At 35.3% G+C, this 18,703-nt stretch overlaps 1 protein-coding gene across 2 annotated transcripts in view; it reads right to left on the bottom strand.

Moving 5' to 3' along the window:
* The window catches only part of LOC306857451 (alpha-actinin-2-like), a 22,060-nt gene continuing 3,357 nt past the window's right edge, over positions 1–18,703 (bottom strand). The window contains exons 2-22 of one of the 2 annotated variants that reach the window (XR_013783106.1): positions 17,223–17,337; positions 17,032–17,151; positions 15,818–15,904; positions 15,656–15,743; positions 15,498–15,576; positions 13,783–13,864; positions 12,815–12,900; positions 12,639–12,731; positions 12,269–12,499; positions 11,777–11,924; positions 10,679–10,829; positions 7,301–7,409; positions 5,913–6,053; positions 4,472–4,654; positions 4,198–4,332; positions 3,835–4,014; positions 3,526–3,672; positions 1,865–1,941; positions 1,452–1,517; positions 1,217–1,375; positions 1–308 (exon numbers count right to left, since the gene is read on the bottom strand). Coding sequence is in view for 1 of the 2 variants with exons in the window: in XM_079397402.1 (XP_079253528.1) it covers positions 150–308; positions 1,217–1,375; positions 1,452–1,517; positions 3,526–3,672; positions 3,835–4,014; positions 4,198–4,332; positions 4,472–4,654; positions 5,913–6,053; positions 7,301–7,409; positions 10,679–10,829; positions 11,777–11,924; positions 12,269–12,499; positions 12,639–12,731; positions 12,815–12,900; positions 13,783–13,864; positions 15,498–15,576; positions 15,656–15,743; positions 15,818–15,904; positions 17,032–17,151; positions 17,223–17,337 (2,559 nt within the window). In the remaining variant the exon portion in view is untranslated. The remainder of the gene's footprint in view (positions 309–1,216; positions 1,376–1,451; positions 1,518–1,864; positions 1,942–3,525; positions 3,673–3,834; positions 4,015–4,197; positions 4,333–4,471; positions 4,655–5,912; positions 6,054–7,300; positions 7,410–10,678; positions 10,830–11,776; positions 11,925–12,268; positions 12,500–12,638; positions 12,732–12,814; positions 12,901–13,782; positions 13,865–15,497; positions 15,577–15,655; positions 15,744–15,817; positions 15,905–17,031; positions 17,152–17,222; positions 17,338–18,703) is intronic. The other variant, XM_079397402.1, reaches the window with a different exon arrangement.

Raw genomic sequence — 18,703 nt, 5'->3', positions numbered from 1 at the left:
GCAATGGCTACAAGTCTTTATTTTGAACTGAAACAGGTTTTGATGTTCAGTAAATGTTGCGGTGTATTACACTCGTGAATGATGATCATGGCCAGAGTCAGTGAGTACAGGAGGAAGCTCACACACACACACACACACACAGCAGTGTTTTAGAGGTCGCTCTCGCCGTGCAGCGCTGTAGAGAAGGCGGTGTAGTCCAGCGCTCCCGGGACTCCATCAGGTCCTTTATACGGAGGCATCCTGGAGATGCAGTACTCGGCCTGATCCGGAGGAAGCTCCCGGCGCAGCTCATCCACCAGAATATACGGCTGCAAACACACCACAGATAGATATACACTGTATGCTTGATTATGAATTACAGGAGGTATATAAATGTGGTTTATTTGCATAGAAACACTTTTTTCTTATCAAAAAAAAAAACAAATTGCTTTTTTCCGAGAGACAAATTTTTTTTTTTAAGAGAGAATAATGTGTTTGGGAGAGAGAGCAAAAATAAATAATTAAATAAAAATTAGATGCAGAAAAAAACTCAAAATTCTATGTACGATTAAATTTTTTTCATGTTGTGGTTCAGGATATCTGTGGCTTATTGTGTATTTAAGACATTGAGTTTATTAGTACTATTAAACAAATCTGAGCTGTTTCTTTTATGAATGACTGACAGAGAAATATGCACCATATTAAGTTTGTTTGTTAAAAGGGTCAAAAGCAATTGAATGGTTTATATGCAATACAAATCCATCAAACTTCAGCATTTCTGGCCCATATGTGTCCCTGCAGCACAAAAGCAGTCATGAGTAACACAGGTATATTTGTAGCAATAACCAACAATACATTGTATGGATCAAAATTATACATTTCTCTTTTATGACAAAAATCATTAGGATATTAAGATCATGTTCCATGAAGATATTTTGTAAATTTCCTACCGTAAATATATCAAAACTTCATTTTTGATTAGTAATATGCATTGCTAAGAACTTCATTTGAACAACTTTAAAGGAGATTTTCTCAATATTTAGATTTTTTTGCTCCCTCAGATTCCAGATTTTCAGATAGTTGTATCTCAGACAAATATTGTCCTATCATAACAAACCATACATCAATGGAAAGATTATTTATTCAGCTTTCAGATGATGTATAAATCTCAATTTCACAAAATTGACCCTCATGACTGGTTTTGTGGTCCAGGGTCACATATGTGTGTGCATCTCACCTTATCTGCAGCCAGGATCCTGAAGGAGGCGATGACCTGCTCTGAAGTCTCCGTGTCTCCGGTCTCACGCGTCATGAAGTCCACAAACGACTGGAACGTCACCACACCGGAGCCGTTGGGATCCACCAGAGACATGATGCGAGCGAACTCGGCTTCACCCTGCAGACAGAGAGACAGATGTGTTCAAACCCAGCAGATCTGCACAGAAACGCTGCTTTAGCTGCTGCTCTTTTACCAGATCATAACCCATAGAGATCAGACAGGCTCTGAAATCATCCGTCTCCATGCCGCCCTTCTTCTTCTGCAAAACACAGCAAACACAGACTCATTACACTTTCAATCAAATATTATTTGTAAAAGCTGTTTTTATGCATGTTTATGCTGAGTTTTCACTGCATTTACACAGTTGTGACCAGCAGGTGTCACCAGCGAGTAGTTTCGACATCAGAATCATTTTTGAATCATTTTTACTCATTAAATCATTTCAAAAAGGTTCATTTCTCCCACCACTAATGAAAAGTGTCTCTGCATGACGGGTGGATTAAATATAAAGCATAATATGACAGTAAATAGTTCAAATGGAGTGAATAAGCAACACTGAACTAGTTCAAGTATGTTGTAAGTTCTGTTCCACAGTTTAGTTAGTACCTGTTTTAGTTTGTAGTGGTTTCGTGTTTGGCCAAAGTTAACCAGTCAAACCTTCAGTAAACTTTCTTTTGGTTAATCTGCAGCAACACACACAAATATAAAAGTTATTAGTCAGGATCAGTTAGCAGTTACAGGTTAAGTCTAGTCAGGGTTATTATAGTTAACTAAAACTAAAACTAAACTTCAAATTATTAAAAACATTTTTGTTATTTTAAATAAAACATATATATATATACACACAGTGGTGTGAAAAAGTCTTGGCCCCCTTCCTGATTTTATTTTTTGTCACACTTTAATGTTTCAGATCATCAAACTAATTTAAATATTAATCAAAGATAACACAAGTAAACACAACATGCAGTTTTTCAATGAAGTTTTATATTATGAAGGGAAAACTAAATCCAAACCCACATGGCCCTGTGTGAAAAAGTGCTGCCCCCTAAACCTAATAACTGGTTGGGCCACCCTTAGCGAAGGTTCACCACTGTTCCATGTTTTCTCCATTTGTGGATAATGGCTCTCACTGTGGTTCGCTGGAGTCCCAAAGCTTTAGAAATGGCTTTATAACCTTTTCCAGACTGATAGATCTCAATTACTTTTTCTCATTTGTTCCTGAATTTCTTTGGATCTCAACATGATGTGTAGCTTTTGAGGACCTTTTGGTCTACTTCACTTTGTCAGGCAGGTCCTATTTAAGTGATTTCTTGATTGTGAACAGGTGTGGCAGTAATCAGGCCTGAGTGTGGCTAGAGAAACTGAACTCAGGTGTGAGTTACCTCACAGGGCCATGTGGGTTTTGGATTTTGTTTACTTGTGTTATCTTTGATTAATATTTAAATTTGTTTGATGATCTGAAACATTAAAGTGTGACAAACATGCAAAAAAATTAAAAATCAGGAAGGGGGCCAACACTTTTTCACACCACTGTATATATATATATATATATATATATTAATAATCAAGTTCATTTATTGTATTAATTTAGTTTAACTTAATGTACTTAACTAAATCTAAAATCAAAATTAAAATCATTAAATAAACATTTTTGTTACTTAAAATATAAATTAAATTAATATAACTACAATAAATTAATAAAACAAATGTTAACTGAAATAAAATGTAATAAAAAACATTTTTCATTTTACTATAACTTGATGTAATAAATTAAAACTGAAAAAAAAAACTATATAGACATTTAAAAACACCAAAAACTACAAAAAAAAAAATTAAAACTAACTAAAATTAAAATGGAAAATATTAAAATCGATTCAAAATATTAATAAAAACTATAATAGAATACCATTTCTTTTGAGGAACTAAAATAAACTATAACTGAAATAAAAATGAATAAAAACTATATAGACATATAAAAAAAACTACTAAAAATGACAAAAGTAAAAAAATAAATAAAACTAAAATTTAAATGAGAATTAAAAATATATACAATTAAAAAGGCATAATTTCTTATTTTCTTTTAATTGTTGAGGTACTAAAATAAATAAACCTAAAAAAAGCTACTAAAAATGACAAAAACAAACAACAAAATTACTAAAACTTCAACTAAAATGAAAATGAAAATTCAAAGTATTAACAAAAACTATAATCTGTTGAAGATGCCAGTAGAATAACAGCATCATCAGTGTCACGCAGTGAAGCTTCACCCGGTCGAAGTGTGTGAAGGAGGATCTGAAGTCGTTGAGCTGCTGCTGGCTGATTCCTTTAGCGTCGCGCGTCAGGATCTGCGTCTCGATCTCGTTGATGGTGCGAGCGACGGTGGTGAGCAGTGACTCCCATCCCACACGGATGTGCTGCGGCACACGAGACAGAGTCCAGTCATATGTCATAATTATGCCTAATTACATGCATGTAACCCTAAGCCAAACCCTAACCAAATAAGTACATGTAGTACATGTAGTGCTACTGATGACTGCTTTTGTGCTGCAGGGACACATATGTGTGTGTGTTTGTACCTCCATGGTGTAGTTGGTGTGCTTGTTGTCGAAGATGAGCGACTCCTGGATGAGCTGATGGTCTCCTTCCAGCCGGTCGATGTTGGGTTTGTAGCTGATGATATCGTGCTCAAACTGTTTTAGCTGGTTCATCTGATCCTCCAGCGTGCCGCCCAGATCCACAGAGCAGCGAGCGATCTCCTGCCAAAAACACACGCTCCAACATCACTCATTCAGATCTCACGCAACTATATTCTCATGCATTACAGTGAATGGTTGCTGCTTTGATTTACTCGCCAGATTTCACTCACATTTTAATCATGTTATCTGGTGTTTGATAGATCAGTACAGATGTGTGTGAATGTGTGTGTGTGTGTGTGAGACCTCCATGCGTGTCTGTATCCAGGGTCCGATGGCAGTGGCTTGTGCTGCAAACTGTCGTCTGAGTCTTTCATTCGCATGCTGTCGGGACATTTCCTCATGCAGGGCGCCGTCTCTCTGAGGAACCAAATTCTTCACCTAGACAAAACACACACACATATCAAGAGTTTATAAACATATATGTGTGTATATATGTAAACCACATTATATATATATATATATATGCGGTCCCCACAATGTAGCATAAACAAGTACACAGACACACACACACACAAACCTTCTCCCACTTCTGGTTGATGATGGCGGGTGTGATGTCGCAGTAGATGTTGGTGAGTTTGCTGGAGATCCCGTAGCTCTGAGTGATCTTCTGCACCTCGTTATAGATGCTGAGAATGGCCTGGCGCTCGCTGTCGGCCTCGGGCATCGTCATCTTGAACTGATCGTGACCCGAGATCAGATTCTACACACACACACACACACACACAGAGAGAGAACAACAACAACAAATGTATTATTTGGGATAAACCCCTTGAGATGCATCATCTCGTTTTCAAGGGGGTCCTATTACACAAAAATATTTTTATATATTTATAATTGTTTTTATATTATTTATATTTACCTAGCACATATAAATATAAACATAGATATATCATCCAAAGCAAATACAAGAAGTTTCAAAACAAGAAAACAAACCTGAACATATATAATGAAGTCAAAGATCGCACATTTAAAAGTAGATTATTCCAATCTGCAGGAGCCTTATACCTAAATGCCTTTTTCCCCAAACACACACTTTCTTGACTAAAGGAGTAAAAAAAAAAAAAGTAATTGGGGTGGTGATGGCGCAGTGGATAAGACACATGCCTTTGGTGTGAGAGACCCGGGTTCGAATCCACTGTGAGACACCAATGTGTCCCTGAGCAAGACACTTAACCCCTAGTTGCTCCAGAGGCGTGCGACCTCTGACATATATAGCAATTGAAAGTCGCTTTGGATAAAAGCGTCAGCTAAATGAATAAATGTAAATGTAATTTGCGGAGTGTCTTAATCGATATGTAGAAGAATATAATATCAAATATTGACGCAAATAATTAGGATAGTTAAAATGTATACATTTGAAGATAAATTGTAACCAGTGAATTTGCCTTCTGATATTGAGTGGAAACCATTCAGAGAACAACAGTCATGAAACCAGATTCACAGCCCATTTACTGAACTAATGTGATGTATTCATGCACATCAATCATCAAATACCATACTGACCAGGATTTGATTTTATCCATCAGGTACTTATTGCATTGTGAACAGTGTGTGTTGAGATTACAGGTTTTTCAGCTGCTTCCACACTAAATCTTCCTTGTCACACAGTTTCTGAAAGCTGTCACTCAAACAGCAGAAGCACACACCAAACCTACAAAACCAGACACTAATTCTCAGACTTTGACTCGGTTTTTTCCCAAATGCAACACACACAAATCTAACAGGAATTAATATTATGGCAAAGGTGTTTGCAAATGTTTGCTTTTGAGATGTTTGTGATATTTTGAATGCAGTGCTTCGTTTTACTAGAGATGTGAGGCGTTTTGCATTTTGTGTGAAATTATTGGATTTGTGTGTAAAGTTTTGAAAAAAAGAGGCAAAGTTTTGAAAATGTGTGAAAGCAGCTGAAAAAACATGTAATATAAGTTTGAAAAGTAACAAAACTTCAAGATCCTCACCTGAACCTCTTCCACCGAGTGAACCATGAACATGTCCTGCAGATCCTCCATGGCTCCTTCCATCCAGTTATTGAACGGAGCCGATCTCTTAGCAAACTCCAGAAACAGCTGATCGATTGTCTCCAGGAGTTTCTCCGTCCTCTTATAAACACACACACACACACATTTTAATATAACTTTATTTCTGAAGCAGAAGGCTGACATCAGACCATGCATGCTTCACAACAATAATATTAATAGTAATTATAGATAATTTCATATATACTAATGGTGAAAAATGCTTTCATAATGTTTTTTTAAAAGTAGTGTCTTCTGCTCACCAAAGCTGCGTTTATTTGATTAAAATATACAGTAAAAACGGTAAAATTGTGAAATATTATTTGAATTTGAAATAACTGTTTTTCTATGTGAATATCCGTTAAACTGTAATTTATTTCTGTGATGCAGCGCTGTATTTTCAGCATCATTACTCCAGTCTTCAGAGTCACATGATCCTTCAGAGATCATTCTAATATGCTGATTTGCATATATGCATATTTAACCATTGTGCATCAATAAAATAAAGTTACACATTGGTCCATAGTGGACAAAAATGTCCATGTAAAAAAAATCTGTCATCAAAATTTGAAGCTTGGGAGTACAGACTTAAGTTTGGTCTCATTTTAAAGAAGACCCATGACAGATTATTGGTGAAGTAAAAAAAGTGAAACCAAAAAAAAAAAAAAGGTTTAATTTTATGAAAATTTATTAATAATATTTTATATCAAATATATATTTTATGAAACATGTTGAACTCTAAACCTGCTAGAAAATCAAAGCCATAAATCTAAACAAGTTGTGTTCCAAATTTGAGGTTGATATCTCAAAAAATTAGCTTTTAGTAAGATTTTGTTTGGGCGCAGTACCAAATATTCTCCATTAGAGGCCAGCAAAACTCTGCTGGTGACACAGTGGTTAGGTTTGTGATTTGTAGTAGTTTTTCTCTCAAATATTACAAGAACACACACACACACAATTTTTTTTTATGACACACATACCAACACACCCACACAATTATAGCTGCATTATTTATCCAATTGGCTCTATAATACGCTGAAGCAGAAAACAGGAATAAAGCCAGTATTTGCTTTATAGACCAAACCTGAAAAAATGGCACCATCTGGTAAATGTTTTTAAAAATTTGAAAAAATTTCATTTTAAAGCCTTGCCAACAGAATGAAAGCCTTTTAACAAAAATTGCATCATTTTACAGTTAAACAGCACTGCGATTAAAAATAGCCGTTTTAATGGGTTTCAATGGGGACATTTTTGTCTTTAAGGTCCTGAGAGGAACTATTTTTTGCACAGCAGGTTTGGTAATGTATGTGATGTGGATGTGTGTTTGTCACCTCCAGAGCTTCTCTGCGTTTCTGGGTCAGAGTTCCCAGCTGATCCCACTGATCACAGATCGACTGACAGCGTTCATTAATGGCAGCAGCGGCGTGATAGTCCAGTTCACTGCACACACACACACACACACACACACACTTAAAGTCCTTTTTCTTTAATACAAGTTCTGCTGCAGTGCATCATGTTTCCAGAGGAGAGCAGCATCAGCTCAGATAAATGATGGCTAATTAAGTTACAAATGCATTATATTTTACACAAGTTTATTGATCAATAGAAATATAGACAGCATCAAGGTTTAATACTCTTATAGGACATAGGAATGCAAAGATTATATTTTAGGGTCTAAATCTCCCTAAGCACACTCTAATTTGCAATAACTGTTCGATAGCAAGACAGAATTGTTTTTAAAATCACAATATCTTACATATTCTAAAAATCAAATAAAATCATGACAGATGTACTGAAATTCCATAAGAATCAAAGAAGATCCTACACTAAAGTTCACTTTAAACAAAATCACTAGGAAGATTCTAAAAATCACATTCTGATATTCAAATATGATTTTTGAGAAGGGATCAGAAACTGAATTTTTCTGATATTTTAATTAGAAAACAAGGCAAAAAGTCTAATTAAGAGGCAAAAGAGGCAAGGCAAAAATACTTAATAAGACGCCACTTACTTACTTGTCTTAGTATTTTTGTAATGCTTTCCAGTACAAAAATCTAATAAAATCAAAGAACATTTTGAAATGAAGATACATATTCTTGAGAAGCAAAAGTCTTGTTTTCTGAGAAATTTATAAAAATAAAGTGAATTCATGCTTAAAATAACAACCAATATCTGCCAATGGGGTCAGAAAAAGCAACTTAATACAAAGGGATGACATTATTTTTCTAACCCTATTGTCAGTTATTTTTTTCTTTTTTATAATATACTCACTTAATTTTGATTCATTTTTTAGAAAATAAGACTTAATTTCTTAAGTCATATTGCTTGTCCAGTAAATGTGTTTTGATTTGAAAATTCTAAAATGTTTTTTTTTTTTTTTTGCGCTTCTTTCAGCATAATGAAATGCAAAGCTGACCAAATCAAATGATGAATCAATCAAACAGCAAAAGGGCCCACAAACAATCTGAGTGCGGTCCATATGAGCATCCTTTTAGGACATGTGAGATCACTTAGAGTGTGAAAATGCCCTTAGGACACATTTAAAAAGATCCTCATAAAATGTAGATGTAAAGATGGGTGTGTGATCAGACGTTCGTGATGTTCCTGACGGCGACGGCACCTGTTCTGATGAAGCTGTTGACAGCATTTCAGAGCAGATCAGAGCTGCTGTGAGATGCCTCTGTCACTTTGACGCACCGGCATGAACAACTGAACACAGCTTCTACAAATAGAGCGCTGAATATATACTGAGACGTGTGTGTGCGCGTTTCTCGGTACGACATTGACTCATTGTCACAGAGGGAATCTGACAGGTGGTCCGACTACATTTAGAACAATAGAAACCCAACACTGCTGCCACATCTACTTACCTCTACAGACGGGAACACATTCAAAACACTCGTTACTGTTTTAAACACATATGACATCTCCAGAAAACCACTAAACACGTGTTGAGGTTGTGTCTCTTTATACAAATCACCTTAAGGGGGGTCAGTATTACTCTTGTATTACTCTTAAGACAAGACAACACAGGTGAATAAGAAACTTTTACATAATAGATTAAAAAAAAAAAAAAAAAAAGTACCTCAAGTTTTTTAAAATGCTATGTTTAAAGAACAGTGGATAAAGACAAATTTAAAATTTTTTGATTGATTTTGTTGCCATATTAGAGTTAGATGTTTCTACAGAAGAGATTTTAGATATCTCTTTTTATTATTTCATAAATCAGAAAATAGTGTCAACAAAAAGAAAACTAACAATTTTCACTAATAAAATGCTTTATAAAATCAGGCCAATGATATATGAACAAACCCCTCAGTAAAAACTTTCAGAATATAGATAGGAATAAAACTGCAAAATTTTGTATATGTAAGTGCCGCTGAAGTGAAGATGTGGAGATTAAAAATATGAACTGTAACTGAAATCTACAGACGTAATAGATAAAGTGCAATAAAATAGACATTTAAAGGTGTGTTTTGGATGTTTTCCTTCCACTAGCCTGAAATAAGACATGTTATTTAAACATAAACATCTAATTAATAGATTAGTTTTAGTTTTCTAAAATGTTATGTTTAAATATGCAAACAAGCCATTATCTACTGTAAATAACTATATGCACTCATTTGCATAAATTCCAGAACACTGGATAAAGCCAAATTTCTTGTTTGATTTTGTTGCCATATTGCAGTTAAATGTTTCTATAGAGGGGATTTTAGATTTCATAAATCAGAAAATACTGTCAACAGACAGAAAAAAAATGCATTTTCTCCATGTTTTTAGGAGTAAAATGTTGTATAAATCAGTGTGAATTATATATGAACAAACCCCACAGCAAAAACCTTCAGAATATAGAGAGGAATAAATCTGTAAGTTTTGGTGAGTGTAAGTGCTGCTGAAGTGGAGAAAAACCTTTTGAAGATTTGTACTGTAATTGAAATCTATAGACGCATACAAATAAAGTGCAATAAAATAAACACTTAAATGTGTATTTTGGATGTTTTCAAAAGGCAAAACTGACCAGTGCATGAAAAAACAACGTTTTTGCCTGTAGCCCCAAGTAAAAAAGTCATATATTTAAAATAAATGAAAATATATTAAAATCTATTAACATATTTACTGACAGATAACTCGAGACTTACTGATATAAAAATTATAATTATACTTTTTTTTGGTGTACTACTTGTGCACAATGCAGATTTCTTAATATTAAGCCTAAAATGTGTTTTAATGTCACTTTTGATGAAAATTGTATGATCCTTGAATAATATCGGTCTTTAAATGCAAAATATTTAAAGTGTACCTTAAGTATACTTGCAATAGTTCCACTTTAGCACAATCATATATACTTAGCATATCTTTAATTGTACTTCAGCACTACTTTCGCACAATTAAAGTGCATTAAGTACAAAATTAGTTGCTCCAATTTAGCACACTTTAAGTATACCAGTTTAGTATGCTAAAAGTACAATTGCAGGACATTTTATTTATTTTAAGTACATAAATATGAAAATGTATTTGTAGTATACTTGGCATGAAATAAATGTATTTCAAATACATTTAGGTATATTTATTTTTCACCAGGGGTGTCTTGCCTTAAAGCATGTTATAAACAATAGCTGGCAGTAAAAACAAAGCTGACGTTCACATGACCCCACATGTAGAAAACCTGAAGTGTGTCGGCATGAGGAGGAGACAGGAAGTGGTCATACTTGAGTTCCTGGGCTATAGCGGCGATTTGCTCCACTCTGTCCTGATGTGCTGCCAGGTCGCTCTCAAACGCCTCGTGTTTCCGCAGCAGCGCTCTCAACTCCGTCAGGGACATGCTCTCGTAATCCTTCAGAGTCAACAGCTGATCCTTTCCTGCAGTGCACACACACACACACACACACACAGCTCAGGGCTGCGTCTCCCTAAAGCATCATAAGCTCAAGTTGATCGTAGCTCCATTGGTTTCAATGGGTCTCCGATGTACTTAAGCTTACGATGCTTTTAGGATTCCAGAACAATTCAAAACTCTTGCATTGGGTAAAGCTGTTCAGAGCTTGCTTTTTGCATGATTTTAATTTAGACACTTTTTTTGTTCATTTTTGGAAGAAAACATTGTATATTAAATAGTTGAAGAATGTATATTTATATTGGTATGTTATTATATTATACTTACCTAATGCACAAATTAAATAAATACAAAATAATCTTAATAAAAATAATCTTCAACGTTTATTTCATTATTATTATTATATATAATAATGTCATTATCGTACATTTGATTCATGCTTGAGCATATTCAGATTTAAAGCTTTCAAACATGAAGTTGCACAAGGTGTGATGATGCTATTGCTATTTATAAAGATTTTTAGAAATATTTATATATTTCATATTTATTATTTTAATTTAGTTACTATTTAGTGTTTTTTAAAGAAAATAACATTGTTAAATATTTAAAGAATGTATATTTATATTCATATTGATGTGTTATTACTTTATATTTACTTAAATATAAAGTAATAACTAAGTAAATAATCAAGCAAGCATCACATATATATTAGATATTTATTTCATTATTATCATTATCATTATTATTATTATATATATTTTTTTATCTCCTACATCTGATTCATGCTTGTGCATATTCAAATTTAAAGCTTTTAAAACTTGGTGCATGAAGAAATTACACAAGGTGTGACAACGATGCCAAACACTTTCGTTCCAGAATGTTCATTTTCAGGGGAACTATTCCTTCACAAGCCTATATGTGAGGTGTTTGCTGTGTCTGGTGGTCAGTCGACGTGTGTCCTGCAGTATCTCACCCTGCGCCCAGCTCTCGTGTGTTGCTGCTTTCTGCTGGAACTTCTCAGCCAAATGCTCCACACGCTCCAGACGCCTGATCTCACTGAGCAGCCACTCCTCATAACCCTTCTCAGCCTGATCCAGACCCTGCCACGCCGCCGCGATGTCCTGCACATCAACACACACACACACGATGTGTTTCCATGTTTTATGGGCACTCTCCATAGGCGTAATGGTTTTTATACTGTACAAACCGTATTTTCGTTTGCCCTACACCTAAACCTACCCCTAACAGGAAACTTTCAGCATTTTTACTTTCTCAAAAAAACTCATTCTGTATGATTTACAAGCCTTTTGAAATATGTGGACCTGTGTGTGTGTGTGTGTGTGTGAGTGAGTGTGTTCGTGTGAGTGCGTGTGTGAGTGTGTGTGAGTGAGTAAGTGTGTGTGAGTGAGTGTGTTCGTGTGAGTGTGTGTGTGTGTGTGTGTGCGTGCGTGCGCGTATGTCTTACAGACACCATCTTCCCCTCGAAGGGCATGAATGCAGGTCTGTGGCTGATGTGGAGTTTGGTCTGCAGTGTGTTGAAGCTGATCTCCAGCTGGCATTTCTCCTGGACTTTGGGTGGTTTGTGTGTGCGGCGATAGTCTCTGAAATCCTCCAGCTTGCGTCTCATGGCCTCCATCGTGTTCTCAGGGGTTCGTTTCTCCAGCCACGGCGTGGTGCGACGGATCCACTCCAGCAACTACAGGACAAAAAAGCTTATTTATTCAGCTTTCAGATGATGCATAAATCTCAATTTCAAAAAAACTGACCCTTATGACTGGTTTTGTGCTCCAGGGTCACATATATACAATGTTTTAGCGGGGAAGTTGTTGTTGTACCTCACTGGCCAGTCGTTCATATTCTTCCATCAGTTTCTCATTTTCCTGATTCACTCCAAGCACTTTACAGATCCTGTTAGCCGCCGTTTCTGCCTATAAACACACACCGATGTCACATGACCTCTGCATTGTGTTTGAAATGACCCAGGATGCATCAGATAAATGCGCAGAAGTACCTGTTCTGCTCCAGCAAACGCGTGATAGAAGCAGGACACATACGTCATGATGGCCCGCTCGTCAGGCTTCGGGGTGTTAATGATGTCTGGAGCACAGAGAGATATAAAGTTAAGAATTAAACTCACAGTTACATGAACAAACACTGTGGCATGTGTGTGATACACTGTAACCGTGAACGTTCAGAGCACTTCACATTAAACTCAATGATCTACATGAGTCCATCATTACACAGAAATCAGAGGGGAATATTTGCATTGCATTCTGGGATGGATTGCTAAAGGCCTTCGGGTCATGAGGTGCACAATCGTAACACGACACGCAGACAGCTGTGTTCGCTAAATCTGCTTCAGGACTATATTGTTGTATAATAATAATACAGCAGTCATCTGACTTTCCTGTGTGTTACAATCAGAGGGCGGCTACACTTAGAACGAACATTTAAAATCTTCACATACATGATTATTTATTATTATAAACTGCTGAAAATTCACACACCTGCTGTTGCAAATTCAATATTAATGCATCAAAATGCAACCAGGGTTATTATCATTAACTAAAACTAAAAGCATAAAAAAGCCATTTTTTGAAAAAACTTAAACTTATTTTACTTCAGATCGCAGCAATGCAGCATTTCTCCTTTGCTAAAATAACTAAAACTAATAAATAAAAAATATATAGACATATCATTAATTAATAAAAATGACAAAAACTTTAACTAAAATAACACTTTAACCAAAATTATAGTGTAAACAGAAAATATAAAAAATAAACTATTTCAGAATATAAAAAAATTATAATAGTATATTATTGATAGTAAAATGGCAATGTTGACAACACTTAAAAAAAAGATGCAAAAAATACTATTAATACAAAATTGAAATGAAACATGAGTGTCAGTGCTTTATAATGCTTTGGTACTGTTCATGGTACTGTGTGACACATTTAGAGACGATCTGGCCGTCTTTACCTTCAGGGTCCAGCATTTTCGGGATGTCCAGGTGTTTCTCTGCAATTTCCAAAGCCATACTGAGATTTCCGAGAGGATCGTCCTGCACAGAGAAAATGAACCGCATGACTTCTGAATTAATTACAGCACTACATCTGTACAACGTTTCAAACCCATTTAGTGGATTAACACAAGATCCTGACAGGGCTATTATAGTTCACTGAAACTACAAAAAACAACAACTAATATATAATATATATATATATATATATATATATATATATATATATATATATATATATATATATATATATATAAATAAAATTGTTACTTGAAATAAAAATCAATGTTAAAATATAAAATATGAACAAAAAATATTTTTTTTTATTATTTCAGATAGCAGTCAATGCAACATTTCTCATTTTAATTTGGTTTAACTTTATGCATGAAATAACTAAAACGGAAATAAACTTTTAAAAACTATATAGACATTTAAAGAAACAAAAAATAAAAAAGATTAAAATTTTAACAAAGTTAATTGAGAAAGAAAATACAAAAAATAAAAAAATATATAAAAAAATAAAATAAAATAAAATTTGAAAAATATTTGAATGATGCTCAAATATCAGTCTCCTGAAGTGCTTTCATTTTGTTGCCAAGTCTGTGGTTTTACAGCAAAAGTGAGCAACTTTCACACAGTTGCTGCAGGTTGTTTTTTAGGGTGTACTCACACTAGATCATGGAGAATTTGCTATTGAGATTAGAGCTAGTTCTGAATTGAGACCTGGCAACCCTGGCTGAGATTAGATCATGACGCTCTTCATGCGATTCACACTGAGGACGGCTTGTGAAACAGTTCTGGTTTCAGACGCGGTCTTTAGGATTATCGGTCCGTGTGAGGATCCTGTTGAATCCCGTAAGGTCATTCAAGCAGAGCAGCTAAAGCCTTCAGTTCACGATCAAATGACTCACATCATTCAGACCAGACATAAATAAAGCATCTAGGGCTGGGCGATATGGCTTAAGAAAAAACCCCCCAATTTTTTTTACAAAAAATCAGATTTACGATTTAAATCGATTTTTTTCCCCCTTACTTAAAATCAATCTGCCGATGACAAAGAAATAGTTCAAAACAAGTTTTAACTTCATTTTGTTTTGATTTTCCCTTCTGGGATTTAATCTGGATTTCCCCCTCAGGGTTAAAGTGCATTCAGAAACAACAAGCCAAAAAGACAAGCTGGCAGGCCCTGCCTAGTAAAAAGTGAATATGTAACTTAACAAAAGGAAAAGGGAAGTGGTGTATGTCCGAGTATGGAGCACAACATAACGTAATATAAAACATAAAATTATGTGACACTTTTTGATAAGTTTTCTTTAAACACAATTTTTAACATCTTGCTATTCAGTAGATAGGAGGTAGTTCTGATAAAGTGCAACAAAACATTCAACAGCATTAAATATCAGTGACTGTTGGTTGTGTTTTAGCAGGACGATGACGAATGGTTTGCAGATCCTCAGCACCACTGACAAGCAGGGCTTGAAAACGACAAAAAAAAGTCAATCGGTTCACTCCGAGCAGAATCTATATTTTAACGTTTCTGCGTTCCTCTGTATTATTACCGTTCCGAAACCGGTTAGAGTAGAAAAAATAACGTTATTAACCAGTGCACACACACATGCACACACACACTCACGCGCACACACTCACGAACACACACACACTCACACACACACACCTTGTTGAGTTTGGCGTAGTCGATCAGGTCAGGTCTGTGTCTGTGAATGAGCGCACAGAACGCCAGACCATCCTTCCAGCTGAAGCAGGGAAAGAGACGTTAACATTATGAACATTAAAAGAAATCATGTGAAAATAAACTGTATTTTCATGTTGTACCTGCAGTGGAAGTTCTGTACGTTGACGTTCCTGTACGGGGCCGTTTTCCTCTGACACCACAGCAGGAGCCCTTCTTTAGCCGAGGTTTCTGACAGAGAATCAGTGTTAAACATGTGTGTGTGTTTGTTTCATGAGATGCAGTCTGTGCGAGTCTCTCTTTACCCTCCACTGAGATGTCCTGGATGGCGAAGCGGAGGATGATGGTCCAGATCATTCCCAGAGTCATCTTCACATTACCATCAACAATCTCTGAGGAGCCAACAGAAACACTTCAGATTGAGCTCTCGAGGTCATCGAAATTTTCACATGCGTTTTTCCATTTTTTTGTATTCGTCATCCTTTCCTATCAAAATGCATGCGAAAATGCAGAAAATATAACCTGATCCGAATTTAAATGATCCGAGGCAGTGTGTAAACGTGATTGACACAATGTGAGGTCATATTTATTTTTTAACGTGCGAACATTTCGGACTTCAGACTCACTCGCTTAATTGTCATGCAAATAAACTGTGATTAACGAAATATTACACAGGATAAGATGAATATTCCTATGAACATTAAAATTATTTTAAATATTTTAAATATTAAAATCTGCCATATATATATATACAGACAAAGATATAAGTAATAAAGTGCACATTTTTATATTTAATTTATTATTTAAATATTTAAAAATTATTTTCATTCTTCAATTTACATTCCATTGTTATTTATTTATTTTAGAATATCATACTAACTTATTAAAATATGCAAAATCCATGGCATTTCTATATCCACTTAAAATCTGAATATTTCTCCAGATTCATTGTATTTCGTTGCATTCTTAAGTATTTCAAATACTAATAATCAATATTAATTTGCTCTGATGATGCAAAAATAATATATATATATATATATACACAAATACAAAAAATGAAATATAAAATGCAAATATTATAATGTTTTAAATATTATTAGAATATTTTACCAATTTAACATTTTCAAAAATAAAGAATCAAATGATTAATATTGAATCAAATATTAATATAAAATAGACTAATATAAAATCAAATTGAATCAAATCTAATTGTTCTGAATTGCGAATCAAAAACCTATGAATCATGAATCAAACTGATTCACTGTCTACTGAAAGATTTGCACGCCTCCTCTTCAGGATTTAAAATACAGAATGATCCAATCATAATCACATGTAACTGTGACAGGCCTGTAGACTGGGATTTTAATACATTTAGAAAGTGCCAAACATCTATTTGCAATGAAAACAGAGTAGAGATATGATTTAAAGCAGGGAAACTGTTAAAAGTTCTCATTATTTATGATTCAGTTCTCCGTAATGCTCCATGATGTAAAGTAAATGTGTTTCTGGTATCTCTCACCCTCGGCGCCGATGGACACCAGCTTCACTCCTTTACTGGTGATGTATTCCAGAGCTTTGTTCACATTGGCGATTTTGTGGAAGCGCATCTTTCCTCTGTCTGGTTTGGGAAGCCTCTCACCTGGAGGAATACAAGCGGTCAGTGAGAGACATAAGAAGCTGCAAGTGTCGTCCTGAGGAGCGCTCACAAACCTGAGATGACCTCCAGCAGCAGCATCAGCTTCAGGCCGTTCCTCAAATCCTCCTCGATGTTCTCGATCTGCGTTCCTGCTTTCCTCAGGTGAGAGTTACACCAGGCCGTGAACGTCTGAGACACACACACTTTACTGTTTACTTCACATGCTTTCATTTAGTGAGACTAATTCATCTCCAAGTAACATCTCGGTTCAGCGACAAAGAAATCTGTCTGATTTTACATACTGAAATATTCATGTAAACATGTTCTGCTTTTGAAGCCTGTGAATGCTTAGACATTGTATGTTCATTACTGTGAACAATTGTTTTAACACACTGCACGGTAAAAAAACATTTTTGAATGAGAATGTTAATTACACAGAACATTCTAAATGTTAAAATATTTTAAATATTAAATTATTATAATTTTCTATTTTGCTTTGCCAACTTTACATATATATATATATAGGCTTTCTATTGCATTTGCATTGTTGATATATTTTTAAATAATACTTTAAATATTAAAATATTTGCATTTTAGATTTTTTACATTTTGTTTTGCCATACGCACACACACAAACACACACACATGACATATATACAGTATATATATATATATGTGTGTGTGTGTGTGTGTGTAAACTTTATTAATATAAATATAATAAATATAAATTACTTTATATTTATATTAATATAAATGACTCCACTTTCCATTGCAATGTTTTATATATACACACACTCACTGACTACTTTATTAGGTACACCTAGTAGACCCCCTTTTGCCTTCAGAACTGCCTTAATTCTTCGTGGCATAGATTCAACAAGGTGTTGGAAACATTCCTCAGAGATTTTGGTCCATATTGACATGATAGCATCACACAGTTGCTGCAGATTTGTCGGCTGCACATCCATGATGTGAATCTCCCGATCCACCACATCCCAAAGGTGCTCTATTGGGTTGAGATCTGGTGACTGTGGAGGCCATTTGAGTAAAGTGAACTCATTGTCATGTTCAAGAAACCAGTCTGAGATGATTTGAGCTTTGTGACATGGTGCATTATCCTGCTGGAAGTAGCCATCAGAAGATGGGTACACTGTAGTCATAAAGGGATGGACATGTTCAGCAACAATACTCAGGTAGGCCGTGGCGTTTAAACGATGCTCAATTGGTACTAAGGGGCCCAAAGTGTGCCAAGAAAATATCCCCCACACCATTACACCACCACCAGCAGCCTGAACCATTGAGACAAGGCAGGATGGATCCATGCTTTCATGTTCTTTACGCCAAATTCTGACCCTACCATCTGAATGTTGCAGCAGAAATCAAGATTTATCAGACCAGGCAACGTTTTTCCAATCTTCTATTGTCCAGTTTTGGAGAACCTGTGTGAATTGTAGTCTCCGTTTCCTGTTCTTAGCTGACAGGAGCGGCACCCGGTGTGGTCTTCTGCTGCTGTAGCCCATCTGCTTCAGGGTTCGACGTGTTGTGCGTTCAGAGA

Source organism: Barbus barbus (genome assembly GCF_936440315.1).
Source record: "Barbus barbus genome assembly, chromosome: 38".
In the NCBI taxonomy this organism is placed as follows: Eukaryota; Metazoa; Chordata; class Actinopteri; order Cypriniformes; family Cyprinidae; genus Barbus; species Barbus barbus.
Note: the sequence above shows the minus strand (reverse complement) of the source record. Positions and strands in the feature narration are given on the sequence as shown.